The sequence below is a fragment of the Pleurodeles waltl genome, chromosome 3_1 (genome assembly GCF_031143425.1).
Source record: "Pleurodeles waltl isolate 20211129_DDA chromosome 3_1, aPleWal1.hap1.20221129, whole genome shotgun sequence".
Lineage (NCBI taxonomy): Eukaryota > Metazoa > Chordata > Amphibia > Caudata > Salamandridae > Pleurodeles > Pleurodeles waltl.
The window spans coordinates 768331286-768347367 of record NC_090440.1 but is presented as its reverse complement, the minus strand read 5'-3'; the positions used below and the strand labels follow the sequence as shown (position 1 = coordinate 768347367).

Here is a 16082-nt window from a genome sequence, read left to right as displayed (position 1 = left end):
CCAATTCACCCTATCCTACTCCAATTCACCCCACCCCAATCCACTCCCCACCCATCCAATCCACCACACACAGTCCAGTCCACAACAATCAGTCAATTCCACCCACCGTAATCCACCCCACCCAACCCTAATCGACCCCTTTCAATCCAATCCAATCCAATCCACCTCACTCCAGTTCACCCCACCTCAATCTTATCCACCCCAATCCGATCTACCCCACTCCAGTCCACCTCTCTCCAGTCTACCCCACTCTAATACAATTCACCACACCACCCTAATCTAATCCACCCGTCCAATCCAATCCACCCCTCCAGTCTATCCTACCCCCAATCCATCCAGCCACACTCCAATCCCCCCACTCTACCCCAATCCACTCTACTCCAATCCACCTCACTTTACCCCAATCCAGTTCACCCCACTCCATCCCAGTTCAGTCCACTGCACTCCACTCCAATCCATCCAGCCTACTACTCCAATCAATCCCACTCCTATCCATCCCACTACAATTCACCCCACCTCAATCCATTTCACCCCACCTCATTTCAGTTCAGTCCACCCTACTCCAATCCATCCACCCAACCCCAATCCAAACCACCTCAATACAATCCACCCCAATCCAATCCAACACACCCCCACCCCAATCCACCCACCCTACTGCAATCCAATCCATCCCACTGCAGTCCACCACACCCCAATCCAATCCACCACCCTACTGAAATCCACCCCCCTCCAATCCAAACCACCCAACCCCACTCCAATCCACCCCACTCACTCCAATCTACCACACTCTACCCCACTCTATTCTCATCATACACACCCCACCCCACTGCACCCCACACTATCCTACCCCATTCCAGCTCAGTCAACCCCACCGATCCCACTCCAGACTAATCCTTCCAGCCCACCCCACTGCAATCTAATCAATCCCACATCAATCCACTCCAGTGCTGCCCACCCTGCTCTAGTCCAATCTACCCCACTTCAGCCCAGTGAATCCAATCCACCCCACTCCAATCTAATCCACCCACCCCAATCCAATCCACCCCACTCCACTTCAGTTGAATCCACCCCACTCCACTCCAATCCCCCACTCCAGTTCACCCCAGCCATATCACTCCAATACAAGTCACCCACTGAATCCAATCTAATCCAGCCTACACAAATCCACTGCAATCATATCTACCTAACCCCATTTCAATCCGCCCCACTCCAATTCAATCCACCCCACAGCAATCCACCCCACTCCAATCAATTTACTTCACTTTACCCCAATCAATCAACTCCACTCTACTCCAGTCCACCCACTACCTTAGCCACTCCAACCCACTCTGACCTATTCCACCCCGCTACACTCTATGAAACTCTTTGCTACTGAACTTTACTCCCCTCTACCTAACTTTATGACGCTCTACTCCCCTACTCTACTCCAGGACACTCCAACAAGACCACTCTACGACATTCTACTCCTCCACTCCACTCTGGCACTCCATGCCACTCAGCCTCACTGGACAGCAGCCACACTGGTGTACAACATGGCAAAACACATTGCCAAAGCCAATAGCTCTTGTATGGGCAAAACCTATTGTCCATTGTCAATGCTTGTTGAATTCTGGCACTGCTGAAATTTAACGAAGGGTGCAGTTTTTGTTGTTCTTGGTAATTACTGTGTGCTCTAAGCGCCACACATTTCAGAATTCTAACCTCTGGCACACAGAGGTGTGCACAGGCATCATAAATCTCTTGCCCACTCAGAAACAGGGCCTATGTCATACAACAAGCCAGGGGGCAAATATATTGATCTTAGTCTAATTTTGATCTATGACAATTTAGAGCATGGCTAGATATGAGGAAAGTTAGGCGGTAATTTCACCTGTTCTTCTATCAACCTCACATGGGCCTTAGAATGTGCCACTGGTGTTTGGTGGCGCACACACACCTGTAGGAAGTAACAAGGATTATGTGTGAGCAGGTTGTTTGTTCATAAACTACCACATACCAATTTGCACCTTAGATTAGTGCACCACAGACACAGCCCTTAAAGTATTGCATAGTTAAAATGTTATAGAACAAAAGCAACCTGTTTCCAGTCGGAATTCATCATTGCACCTAATTAATTAGCCGTGTGCCACTTTCAAAAGTCCAGAGGTCAGACTGTAATCCCTGCTGATTTGCTTCTGCATTGCACAAATTCTATTAATATATTTGACAGTCTTGAACATGAGTGTGCACTATGTAATGCATTACTTAAACTCTTTAATTGATAATATATCATTGGCATATTGTAAGCAGTACACTTTTGTATGGGTTTGATGATAACTGCTGAAAACAGACAACTGCATGGAAAGGTTAAATACTGCTTAGATCTGAATAATCGATAAACATGCTAAATAAAGTGAGGTTTTGGTGCTGCAGCAGTAACCTTGCATTGTGTGAAGCCAAAGCACATAGCCCATTTTCTTATCATAGTAGGACATTTTCATCTTTGATTCATGGTTAATAGAAAATTCAAGGATTTTATGTATTCAAGACAGTATTTTAAAAATGTTTATATGTTGGTAGTAACATGTAGTAACATATTTTTATGTATAGACGAATGTTACTGACTCTTGAGACTTCTCTTTCATTTTCGTTTTTTCTCCATTTGTTTTCAGTGTAAAGCCATTTGCTCAGCAAGCCTACTCCATTCAGCCAGCAGTCACATCGCCAATATCAGGTACCGTAGCAGGGTTGAATTGGGACCCCCGAAATAAACGAAGTGTGCGATATCTGGAATCACCCTCTGTATTAAATGCAGTGGGGAATGCGCATACAAGTCGTTCAATATCATACTCGAAGGCAATTTCCTTCAGGCCCAAAACTGTTGTCTTCGGTATAGCTAATAAGGGGCTTGAACAATCTACAGCGCAACCTGGACCTGGGGTCATGTAACTTAAAGAAGTTACTAAATCAAGCAGCGCATTCTAAATGTAAAACATATTACTAGTCCATTAACAAGAAATATTTCAAAACGTGTATTAGGATTCTGAATTGTTGCATATTTCTATTTCTGCGTGCAGTAAATAAATTAGGACTGGAATTTCAGCCACACCATCACACCATGTGACAAGGTAGGGCTCAAGCAGGATCACTGGCCTGGAGGGTTTCAGGCTTGCAAGTGTCTGTGATCCACAATTATTCATTGTGCCATTCATCTGACGCTGCCTCTCCCTCCTGATGTTTCAGGTAGGTGCAAGACATGCAGTTGGCTCTGACCAGAGCTGCTTGTCATTCAGAAGAGATCTTTGCGGACACATGAGAGAGCAGCGCCTCTGAAATTATTTTAGGGTTAGTGGCTGATATGTTAACTGAATTTCCCCATCTGACCATTTTTTTAGATATGATCATTAAACATGAGTGACTCTAACCTTAACCAGCTTCACTGTCACAGATGGTTCCGAAATATGACTAACCAGGTGCTGTCTCACCAATCTTTCTGTTTAAGGTCCTTATATGGTTTCACTGCCTCGTGTGTGCAGCACAGCATGAACCTGTTTCCTATCCTATTTCCATTGTATGGGTACCCTAAGAGCTAGTAGCAGGACAAATGTTTTTTTCGTAAAATCTTTATTGGCTAATCCTTGGTACCTTGCATAGGCAATATACAGCCACACACTTGTGGATAAACCCGATCACCATTTCTGTTTTTGGTCTCGCCTACGGCAATGCATACATTTTCGACTGTGATACATTTGATCTTAAATGGGGCTTAGAGCCCATTCAATACTTACCATTGGTTGGCATCACCATCACTTTCATTTCCTTGCTCCTCATGCATCAGCATATGGCAGGTTTACTTCTTCTTTGTGTGCTTCTCCCTTCGCTGGAGTATGGACCAAGTGCTGCGTCTTTTCAGTGCACAGTGTACTTCTAGTGCTCGTTTCCTTTTGGAGGTAATTTTCTTGAAAGAAATAGTTGCAGCACTCCATAGTTGTGCACATGTAACGGGCCGGCTCACCACCACCCCATCCTGCATTGTTGCTTGCACCTGCCTCACCCGCTCAAACCCTCCTGCATTCTATTGTTTCTTGCCCCTGTCCCTTCTACCCCCTGTCACATTCCAATGGTGTTGCATGTCCTGTTCCTCCCATCCCTTCCTACATTCCATTGTTTTACTTGCCCCATCAGTCCAAACACAGCTGTCAAGGCCATCACCGCCTCTCTACGTATCTTTGCGTGGCCCAACCATTGCTCCTTGTCTTTGCTTGCCCCGTCCTCCCGACTTCCTCCCTTGTTATTGCTTGCCCCTTCCCTGTCTCTCCCAGTAGAAAAAAGCAATATGCCACTATAACATTTTTTCTATCATTCAATCCCCAGTCACTGCTTGCCCTATACCTCCACACCCTGCCCTGTCAATGCTTGCCCTGTTCTCTGACCCCATGCCCCTGCTGTTGCCTTCTCCACTCCAGTCTGCCCCACTCCAATTGTCACATAAAAACTGTGACTGTGACAGTGAAAACATGGTACACAGCACATGCCAGCAGTAAAAGTGGCACATTAGTAACATGTCATCCCCTTGCCTCAATTGAGATATGTATATATAAACTAATACTTCAGCAAGACTATGTGATGCTAACATCAAACAATGTGTGTTGTTAAAATCCTAAAAAACTATTTTACCCATGGCCGAGAGGGTGGTGACTGTGCCACCAATGATTTCTGAAACTTAGCAGGACAACATGACAAAATGATCCTTCAATCAGGACAAAAATACATCTTTAGACAATGCCAGCACTGAAGATTATGGCGTAGAATTTTTTCCCACATTGTGACCCATCAAAAATCAACAGTTCCTGAAAACTGAAAGGCTTGAAAATGTCGATTGCCTGACCTACAACACTGGTCAACAGGAAATGGCTGCGATCGCCGGCAGAAGTCGTCATGGTGGTAGGCGGATGCTGCCGTGGTGGACATTGCCTTTGGATAACATTGCTGTCTGTGGCGGTCTTGGGCCAATAACAGTGTTCGCCAGAAGTGACAGTCACATACATGGCAGACTTGACTGCCATCTCCTGCTTAATCTCTCACTTGACTCCTGACACTGCTGCCAGCAAGACCTACATGACCTGAGCTGCTGTGTACTGCCTCTGGGAGCAATCATGCCACGTTCTACAGGTGATAGGGCCCTTGCCTTTTCACCAGAAGAGCTGGAGAAGCTTGTGGAGAAGGTCCTACCCCTGTATGAACAGCTCTGTGGTGCACCAGAAGAGCAGGTAAGAGCACCATGTGCACTTATGTTTTTGTAGATCCACTAAGCTTTGATTTTGTTAGTCTAGGCTTATGGGCAATATGTCAAATTGTGTCCTTAAAGCCCTGTGTGCTTAAATGGTTGAGTTCCGGAGCATGTAGCTAGGTGAAGTGACAGGTTTAGAGTCTAGAGACATTGTGGAGAGTGTGCAATGAGTGTTCCCTGACCCACTTTGTGATTGTTGCACATGGTTAGCTAAGGTGTCATCACAGCATCAGCAGATAAATCACATCTTCAGATGTGCTTGTTGTATGGTCATAAGAGGTAACATGACAGCAGGAGGTGTTGATGTATGTTGTTTGCCAGTTTTTCACCACACTTGAGCTCTTTCTGTATCTGCACATACATCTGTGGCCACATCTTGCATTGACAGCCATGTGGAATTGGCTATGGGAAACATGAAGTATTGTGATGCATCTAACATTCGGGACATGGTATTATGTGTTGATTTATGTGGTCTGCGTGCAGAAAAAGTTGTTTTTTCAATTGCCTCATTCTGTAACTATTGCCATCTGGACTGTTATTTAATAGCCTTTGCACTGCAAGTGTGAACCTGTAGCCACACCCTGTATCCATAAACATCATGTGAAGGTTAAAAATCATGCCTCACTACTAATGTTCATCAACTTCAGCCTATGTCCAGTGTTTACCATTGTTATGGCATTAGGGGCATGGAGGAGAGCTGTGGCAGATGTGCTCATTGCAACTCTGACCATTTGTGTTACATATCCTTGACAGCTCCCCTGATCACACTTCCCTGTTGGCTCCTTAATCCAGCTCTGATGTTTACCGTACCTGCTCCTAATTTACTGGGCATTGAACAGTGTGTTGTGCATTGATGTTCCATGATATTTGACAGTGTGTTTTGGACATGATGTGGGGCATATCAAATACAAGGCTAGGTGTACCTTACTTTGACATAGTTTTTGTGTGCACACATGTTTTGGAGGTATATTTCACAATTTTTGGACTAACACAAAGAGCCTGACTTCCTGAAGTAGCATGTGGGTGCGTGTGTATGTGCCTAGGTGCACACATGTAGAGGCTTGTATCTCTGTGTGCTCAACATGTTACTCCCTTGTATGTTGTCCTGGCAGTATGGGCCTGTCTGTAGCCTGGCTGTGACCTGTGGGGACAATGTGCAGCTTGTGATCATCAAGGGTTGTGGATGTATGTGTGCAATGTTGCTATTTGGTGTAGCTGTCACTTGCAATTTTGTGTGATATATTATATTGTGTTCCTGGTCAGTGTCATGTGGATTGCTCATGTCACACAAAACACACTGCTCTACTAACTGGGGAGTGCAGACTCTGAGCTGGTGGTTGCGATGGGTACCCTTATGGGGAGTGTTAGCAGTATTGTCTCTCTAGCCAATGTCTGCTATGTGCCAAAGGTGGACAGGACGGTCAAGACAGGTTGTTATTGGCTTGTTGGACTCACTTGTAGTTAACTCTGCCTGTTCTTGTGTTGGACTTGTGGACATGATTTTCTGTCCTGTCTTTTGCATCCATGCAGGTCAACGCCCATCAGAAGAAGGGGATTTGGCATGCCATCCCCAAGAAGGTGCGGTCCCTGGGGGTCCACATCTAGCAGAGCGCCCACTCTTGGAAGAGGTGGAAGGTCCTGAGACGCTGGGCCCGGAAGATCACAGAGGCCTAGCTGGGGCTGTCCTCCCAATGGGGTGCCCGTCAGACCATGACCCCCCCCCCCCAATGGCCCACATTTCGACAGTGGCCTACCCTGAGTTGGATGAACATTTGAAGGCAGCACAGCAGCCACAAGGCGGTAAATACAGACCTAACTCATGTTCGACCTTTTACCTGGTGATTGAGTGAGGGACAGAATGCTAGCTCTGACTATGTGGGAAGTGTAGTGTGTCACAGATCTTCTGTGCTCACATTGGTGTACATGGGTCATGTATTGGCAACAGGTGTGCACATTTTGGTTTGGGACATGTACCCCTCAGTCCTATAGCACAGAATGGAGTATGTATGACTGTGTTTTGTGTGTCCAGTAATCTGCTTGTACTACCCTCGTGGGTGTTAGTTTCCACTAAAAGATCACTCTTCTCTAATGTCTCAGTAGAATGGTAGTTAGTTTCTGGCTCTCTGTCCTCTGCTTTGTATCAAGGGGTATGTATATGTGTGATTTTAATTCAGGCAGTGGCAAGTCATCTCCAGTGTTTGTTGGTTTCTGATGTGTCACAGCATTATGTGATGCAGAGGTGTTCATCAAACATGTCACATGTCTTACATAGCTAACATTTTCACACCTGTTTCAAGATAATTCCCCTTGTTAAGTGAGGAATGTACATTGACATGTGTGATGTCCCATCAGAGTTGGCAAAATGCATTTTGGATACCAGTGTGCAAGTGTTGCATTTCCACTGGGACACATATGTTGGTATCAGATGTAAGCATGTGATACCCATGCTGATGTCCGGTTTGCAGAAAGTTGTCCCATTTTTGTCCATGGAATACATTTGTAGGTATGATACATAGGCAATGGTTGTCTACTCACAACTATGGCCCAGACTGTACTGTGTCAACATTATGTGTATTCAGAAAACAAAAATCAAGCCTCACTGTTGGAATGTACCTGCTGTTGCTATGAAGGATTTGACACATGAGGCCAGGGTGTTTCAGAACTTCATGTTCATAAACTTATTTAGTGCAGTTGTGGTAGTTCATATACACCTGTGTGTAGGTTGGTAAGTGTGACCTGACTTTTGACTCGCACCATGATTGGTGTACCAGTAATATTTGCATAACTTACCCTTTGCCTTTGGGAATCCTCCACATACAGATGCCATGCTTGCCATGTCTGGTATGTGGATAGTGATGTTGGTGTGTGGATAGTGATGGCTAGGTCCAACACTTCTCATTCTGCAACAAATTAGTTTCCTCATGGTATTGTTTGCAAGCTCTGTCTCCCTCCTTCCTGCACACTACAGTAGTCTATTTGATACATACACAAAATAGTTAACTTTTAAATGTGTGTGGGGCATTGGTGTGAGCTTACTTGGTCCTTACATTACTATTATTATTTGTTTTCTGGAGACATTTATCCTGCATATTTAGGACCTGACTCCATTGTCACTCCTTACTACATCACAATTGGAGCATGTGTGTGTAACGTGTACTACCTCCTTGACTAACATTTGGCAGGTGTTACGTGTTGATATGTCATATGATGGTATGTGTCCATTGTGATATGGTTGAACCTATGTCATTTGATGCAGGTATGTCTTGTTTGTACCAGGGATGCATGCCTTTACTTGGCAACATATGTTATTGCCTGGTACATGACATTAGGGTAAAGTATGTGTGTGGTAAGGATTGGGTCTGTGTATTTGGTAAGCTACCTTACAACGGGAATCCATTTCTTGTCTACTGCTTAAGTATGCTGTGCAGAATATGGCATACTTAGTGGGTGAAATAGTCACCTTGTCATGGTATGGTTAGTGTGATAGCTCAACTTCAATCCTGCTATTGTAGTTTTCTGATAGCATGCTTTGCTGGTGTGTAACAGATGTAAAATTGAAGAACATGCATTGTATTCTGTTGTTACATAATGGCACTTTGCTGCAACTTCCTGTGGGGGTGGTGGGTCAGTTGGCATGATGACGTGATTTCTTTCCGATTTGTGATGGAAGTGTTATCAGGTGTTTGTTATGACCCTACTTCATTATCTATTTTCAGCATCAGCATCGGCATGCAATGGAGACAGAGCCCATCCGAGTAGGGAAGCTTCTGGACATGGGACCTCCAGGTCACGAGACCACAAACACTGGGGGACCCAGTGGCCCGGTGGGCGTGCGGAGTGCCACAGGGGAGATAGGATCTGTAAAATCTTCATCGGAATCATCCTCCAGTGGCCACTCCCTAGTGATGGCGGACCCATCGGGGACCACTCCAGTACCATCTCTATCCACCACCCCTGTTCTATTTCCACCCTTCCTGTAGCTCCCCAGCCAGTTGGCCGTGCCCGCTCACCCAAGAGGGTGGCCATCTTCTTTGTAGCAGGCACCTGTGCCCCAGACCCTGTTCCCCATGCTGCCCTCAGTGAGGAGGCTATTGACCTCCTGAGAAGCATCTTTGTAGGTCAGTCCACCATCGTGAATGCCATCTAGGGACTGGCAACCCAGGTCCAACAAAGCAATATGTTCCTGAAGGGCATTAACATGCAATATCTGGCCTACAGAGATCTTTTGAGCTTCTGGCCTCCACACTGATGGCAGCAATTCACCCCTTGTCTACTGCCCCTCCATCTTCCTCTTCCCAGTCCAAATCCCTCATTCCCCGACCCAGCCAAAGCACACAAACAGACTTGCATGCATCCACCTCAACAGACAAGGGAAGTGCACACAAACATAACCACCACAAGACACATCACCGGCACGCACACAAACAACATCCACCTGCAGACACAGCAATAGTCACAACTTGCCCTGACACCCCCACCACCCCCAGCATCACAGACATAACACCTGGCACACCTGCAGACACCACTCCAACATTCACTGATCCAGCTATCCCACCTATCCTACCTGCAGACACCACCCCAGCAGACCCTCAGACATCCACCCCAGTCACCACACCCGTAGACACCACAACCACTGGCATGCCTACATGCAGCAAATCCACCATACCTGCAGTCACCACCCCAGCAGACAGCAGCTCACCCACCACAGCATCCCCCAGCACCTCCACCCCCTCAGCCAAAGACGCATAAACACCCTCACTCACCAGCCCAACAGATAGCCACCACACACAAGCACACCTCCCATAAACACGCAACCAAGATAGCCACACCGACACATCAGACAACCAGTCCCTCACCCTTCCCACCCAAACTCCCTTCTGAAGACTGTCCCAGTGTTTCTAAAAATCTTTCCATTTCTAACCTTGACCTTTTCCCTATTCGCCACCGTGACACCACCAAAAGGGCTGTTTCCCTCCCCAAAGCCATCCCTTCCACCTCGAATACCTCCCCTACCACTGCCAGCATCCATGCCCGTCCCCTTGCCAAGAAGAGGTCCATCCCAAAGTTTCCCACCACCTCCCAATACTCCCTGAGGTGCCTGCCTGCCCCCTTGATGCCCCTACTTGGGTAATGGCCTTGGACTGTTATTAGAATATTAAAGCCAACCAATTGTTGGCATTTTGGTTACATCTTTGTCCTGCATTTCCTTTCCAAGGTTCCAGTTGTTCATGCTAACATAGGTTGTGTGCCAGTATTTGTGTGTGTGCCCCTTGCTGCTTCATGTTTTGTTTTAGCAGTATGTGAGTTTGTGTGCAGTGCTGTTGTCCCCCACGGGTAGGATTTGTGTTGTGTGATAGGTATGTATATGTAATTGAAATGTTAGTGTCATTGTGTTGTGTTGTGTTGTGTTTGTAGTGATATGTGTTTGTTGTAGTGATGTGCAATGTGGTCCTGTATGGTATATGCCTTGTCCCCTGATGTGGCTATTGTGTACATGTGGTGTGTGCTGGAGGTTTTTCAGTGCAGACATGGATTGTGTTGAGTTGTGCAAGTTTGCTTTGCTTTTGTGTGCATGTGTCTATTTCAGTGTGTGTCCCTCAGAGCTGGCTGGTGTCTTGTATAGTGTTTGGAGTAGTGTATGCTTTGTAGCCTTGCCCTTCACCCATATACTTGACTGCGCATTACATTTGCTGTTGGTTTTGCTTGTCCATGAGATCTAAATGGGGCCTATTTGTGTGGGGATGTTTCGGTGGAACTTGCTCAACATGTACGACCTCCTTCCATGTTTGGTTTTGCTGCTCCCGTCACTGCTGTGCTGGTCTTGTTGTGATGTGATGTGTTGCTCCGTGTGTTTTGACTGTTTGTGTCTGCATGCAATATGCATACCATAATAGGTTTGATGTGCTGTGTGTGTGCGATATGTGTGTCAATTGCTGGGTTGTTTGCTGGTGGTGTTGTGTGTGTTCCATTACACATGGATGTTCATATGTGTTGTATGTATGACCAGTCCCTGGCCAGTTTTGGGTGTGAGTGTCTGACATGTATTTGCGCAGTTGTGTTGTTGTGACAAGTGTGTATGTTGTATGGGAATCTGTGAGCCTGGGCCTGTGCTGTGTTGCCGTGCATATATGTGTGGGATTGACATGTGGTGTGTCTGCTGGCTGAAGTGTGCATGATGTGCATGTGTGGGTATCCTTGATGCAGTATGTTAGTGTGTGTGTCACTATGTTGTTACGTGTAAGTGCAGTTGTCCTTCGCACCCCCCCATGGTATGCTATGTGACTGTACAAATTTATACATTTTACAAATGTAACATGTGAGTGTATGTAGTTACGGTTGCTGTCGTCCTCGTCGGCGATTAATACATTGTGTTCTGGCCAGCAGTCTCAGTGGGTTTACATCTAGTTGTGGTTCCTTGGTGGCTCGAGACATGTATGGCTTCCCGGAGGTGAGTGTCTCCCTTTATTGTGCCTGTTTTCACCTCCTCATGCATGGTGATTGGACTGTGGTGGTCACATTGGCGGTGTGCAACCTCCTAAAAGGTCTGGCAGAAACATGTTCTCCACTGGATTGTTTGTACCTCCAGATGACTGGCACATTCTGTACTGGCTTGCCATGCCGACAGACAACTAGCTGTTCCAAACTCATAATTTGGCGGTCCACTCTGCCTGCCTGTTGACAGTTGGACTGCCAACATGGCGGTCACGGGACCGCCAAACATGTAATGAGGTCCTAAGTACATGAGGATTTTAAAATGAATAGCATATAGGCAAAACATTACATTACACATTTCAAACTATCCAGACAAAAATACATTTAATTTTACCAGCTATATTATTTTCCTCATCAATTTAGCCTATTTGCAAAATATAGTAACCAGTACCACGTCTAAATGAATGTAAACAATTAGATATATTTAATTCATATTTTTTATTTTCAATTTTTTTTTATTATATTTAAAATTCGAATTTAAATTTTGTTTTCAGTAGAGAATTACATTTAGGTATAAATAAGAGCAATGGTTAGTTTCTGTCAATGACTGTCACACAGCTGTACACAATGGTAAAAGCAGTAATATTAGGTTTACATTTGTCTTCCGCCTACTTCAATAAAAAACTCTGAAAATATTTTACTTCACAAAGACACAACTTTTACAGTCTGGGCACACAGAAACTAATACATGCCTTACAAAATGCTGACACAATGGTACAATGGTACATTTATTCCTATTCAGTGGAACTGTTCCAGGGGTCAAAATCTCTCTTAGAAGGTTGACAGATTGCCAAGGTATTGAAAAGGCCAGTACATGTGGTGATTTCACAAAATTTTCAATGTCAAAATCAATTTGGCTTCGGTGTTGAAAGTTTCGAGTGATTAGTTGAAGCGGGGCTGAGAAAAAGGGGGGGACCCCAAAACACCTTTTACTCATGCAATTTCCATGGGGATTTTTAAACACAACTTCAGTCCGAACCGCTGGACGGAATTACACCAAATTTTGGCTGAAAGATAGCCCTTGGTCCAGAAAGGCCCTTTTCTGTTATCTGTTGCAAATCTGTTCAGTAGTTTTAGCGTAATGAAAGGTAAAAAAAAATTGTATATCTGGGCACGCGGAGGCTCTGCTGATCCCAGAAATCTCAAGCAGAGATCCAATTGGCTGCTAAGACTTCAACCAGAAAATGTTGGCAGCCATTTTGGAATTGAGACTCAGCTGAGTCCCAAATAAGATTAAAAAAATGAAAAGGGGGAAGGGTAGGATTACCCTGACCCAGTCACCCTTGTGTTGGGATCCTCCTGGCACCTGTCCAAGGCAAAAAAGCATTTTTTAAATTTTTTGCCTAACATCGCAGAGGATCCGTGAATCAGCCGACAGCCTGGCGGTCGGACCGTGGTAGCTCCGCCACGGTGATAATGGGGTGGCCGGACCACCCTGTCTGAGGCGGTCCGACTGCCATCGCGAGGCTGGCATTTTAAGACCGCCAGCCTCCTAATGAGGCCCATTATTTTCACTACAATCAACCAATCATTTGCAGAAGCTATCAGGTCTAAGGGATAGTTTTCTAATTCCTTAATAGCTGATATGATCTAATTACCACAAATGCAAGAGCTACTCAAAACTGTTCTCTAATGAGGCCTCAACCTAAATTACAGAGGCAGTGATTTATTTCATTTGGCAGTATCAACAGCCAACCATATAAGATGCAGTACAATGCACACTAAAAATGGAAGCAGGCTGTCTGTAGTTGAATTTAGCTGTCAGAAATAAAAATAAAACATTGATGGAAGTGAGCAGGAAAGGAACACTTTTAGCAAGTGAATGCTGTAAGTCCTGCATAATGTATCTTACACTTGTTTCAAACCCCTCTTTGGATACTTTGGGCCTGATTACGACCTTGGCGGAGGGGATTACTCCATCACAAATGTGACGGATATCCCGTCCTCCGTATTACAAGTTCCATAACTTCTAAAAGTTACCTGAAAATCTATACAAACACTTCAGTTGAATTGTCCTAAAACGAAATACATTAGAGCGTAGGAGATTTTTTTGGGGTAAAGGACATGCTTCAAAGGTTTGAGTCTTGATAAATCGGTGTGTAAATAAATTAGAAACCAAAGCACGGGTAAATATGAAACTTTCAGTTATAAAAATGTACTTTTAAAAATGAAATTGTCTTAAATTAAAAGGAGTAAAGTTGGGTATAGAATTGATGATCAGCATGAAATACAAAAATATGTTGCCATTTTATCTTTTAGGGTTTGACCAAAACAAAGCAAACATTTAAAATGGCACTTTTTATAAGTTCTGATGTTAAAGAAATGCAGTTGGTAGTAATATGAATAATCAACGTGCAATATAGAAATATAGTGACAATTTATATTTCAGGGTTTGAACCTGCAACAGCACAAACTCCATCAGTTCCTGCATGGCAGGGCCGCTCCATTGGGACTACAAAACTCAGACTAGTTGAATTCTCTGCTTTTTTAGAGCAACAGCGAGATCCAGACTCAGTAAGTGATGTCATCTGTCTAATTTACCAATAATAGTGTTTTAATGAATAGTTTGAATACATTTAGCTTTTGGTTCCCTAGTGAAGTGTGAAAGTATATTTGAGAAAGTGAATTTTCTGCAAATGGTAGCAATATTAGAGTCTCATTACAAGAAACTGGTGCATCATGATTGATGCATGAGTTTTCTTGTGCTGCCCTCTATCCAACAACGATGCCATAGGAGCACTGTTTTTACAATATAGTGCTCCGTGGCACCAAAAGTGTCTACAACAATATCAGAAATTCTGACGCTGTTGTAGCACTGCTGGACTAACATCAACTTTTTGACACTAGTCCAGCGATGTTAAGGGGGCCCCGTAGACAACAGCACAGCATCACCTTTAATGCCTGCCCTTGTAGATTTCACTGTGCCATTTTTATGGGGCTTTTAACAGGGAATGCCTTTTTTCTCCCACCTCTTATTCATAGGCAGCTACACTCAACACTATCAGGTCACAGCTTAAAAGCTATTTTTTGTCATAGCATTTATCATCTAAAATTTATTGTTCCTCATTCTATCACCGTTTACGTTTCATGCACTATTGTCATAGCCTCAAAATTGATGATTGATTTGCCCATTTTCCATGAGGCCCTGTTTATCCTAAAAAGCTTGCACCCTCACATCGTGGACGATTCACAAATTTAAAGGAGTCGCTCTACTGAGGTGTATATTTACTCTTGCACCTATTTGTAAATGTCTTATTTTTAGCTTTTCATCACCTAGATGTAAAGTTAAGAGTAATCATGCCATCAAGTGTGTGAATGGAGCATTTTACAATCAATTTTATGACTGTAATGTTACTATTACTAATTTTTGTGGCTTTTTTGGCACTCTTCGTGAGCAGGGTGGAGATCTCACTGTAGGAAAGAATAGGAAAAATATCAGCGTTTATTATTTTAAAACATGAATAAAGTTATTCTGTTGTAAAATATAACTGCAATTTACTGTCACTAATGTTTCCTATGTAATTTGTACTTTGCTGAAAGTTATGTTTTTTAATAAGTTAATATTTTACAGCTTTTAAAAATAAATTGTATTATGAATTGTATACTTTGATTGAGAAGAACTGATCATGTACTCGACAAACATTCTACATCCAGCAAACTGAGGGGAGAAACTGTTTATGAGACATTATGGCCATATGACTGACAGTAATGTTCACATGGAATTAGGCATCAAATAGCATATTTCATGAAGTAGGACATATCAAATTGGAATTAATTGATTGATGAATTGCTCTACTTGATTGACTCAATGAGAATAATTGAAATTTCAAATCATTACTCCATTAGTTTAACTATACAACCCCAGGACTGCAATCTCTCCAGGGCAGTGGGCCTCCTGAGCCATTATAGGCCATGGGGATCCCCCCATGGGGTGCTGTAAAGTGCACAAAATGAAAGAAGGCCAGCACAGCGCTCCTCCTGAAGCCTTCAAAGGCCACAGGGACCCATCCCAAAAGGCTGACTATTTTTTTTAAAGAGGAGGGGCCCATACGGCTCCATTCCCTGAACATTGTTTGGACCAGGGACCTATTCCCCGGGGTCAGCTCACTTCCTGTGTCCTGGGGAGCCAACTCACACAGACTTGGGCAGGGAAACTTGTATTTGTTCCTGTCTGTGGAGAGCATTTTTTCAAACTCCTGCCAAATAGAAGCAAACATTAAGGGCCCGATTATGAGTATGGCGGACGGGAACACCAATCCACCAAACTCCTGACGGGGTGGTTGCCACTGTGCTGACTACCTCCCCACCAGTCCCGTTAAGA

General features: G+C 44.3%; 1 protein-coding gene across 6 annotated transcripts in view; it reads left to right on the top strand.

The window, feature by feature from the left end:
• The window catches only part of TEAD1 (TEA domain transcription factor 1), a 380567-nt gene that overhangs the window by 309118 nt on the left and 55367 nt on the right, over nucleotides 1-16082 (top strand). For all 6 annotated transcript variants that reach the window (XM_069223580.1, XM_069223578.1, XM_069223584.1 and 3 more), the window contains 2 exons: nucleotides 2652-2713; nucleotides 14151-14275. In XM_069223580.1, the coding sequence (XP_069079681.1) occupies nucleotides 2652-2713; nucleotides 14151-14275 (187 nt within the window). The remainder of the gene's footprint in view (nucleotides 1-2651; nucleotides 2714-14150; nucleotides 14276-16082) is intronic.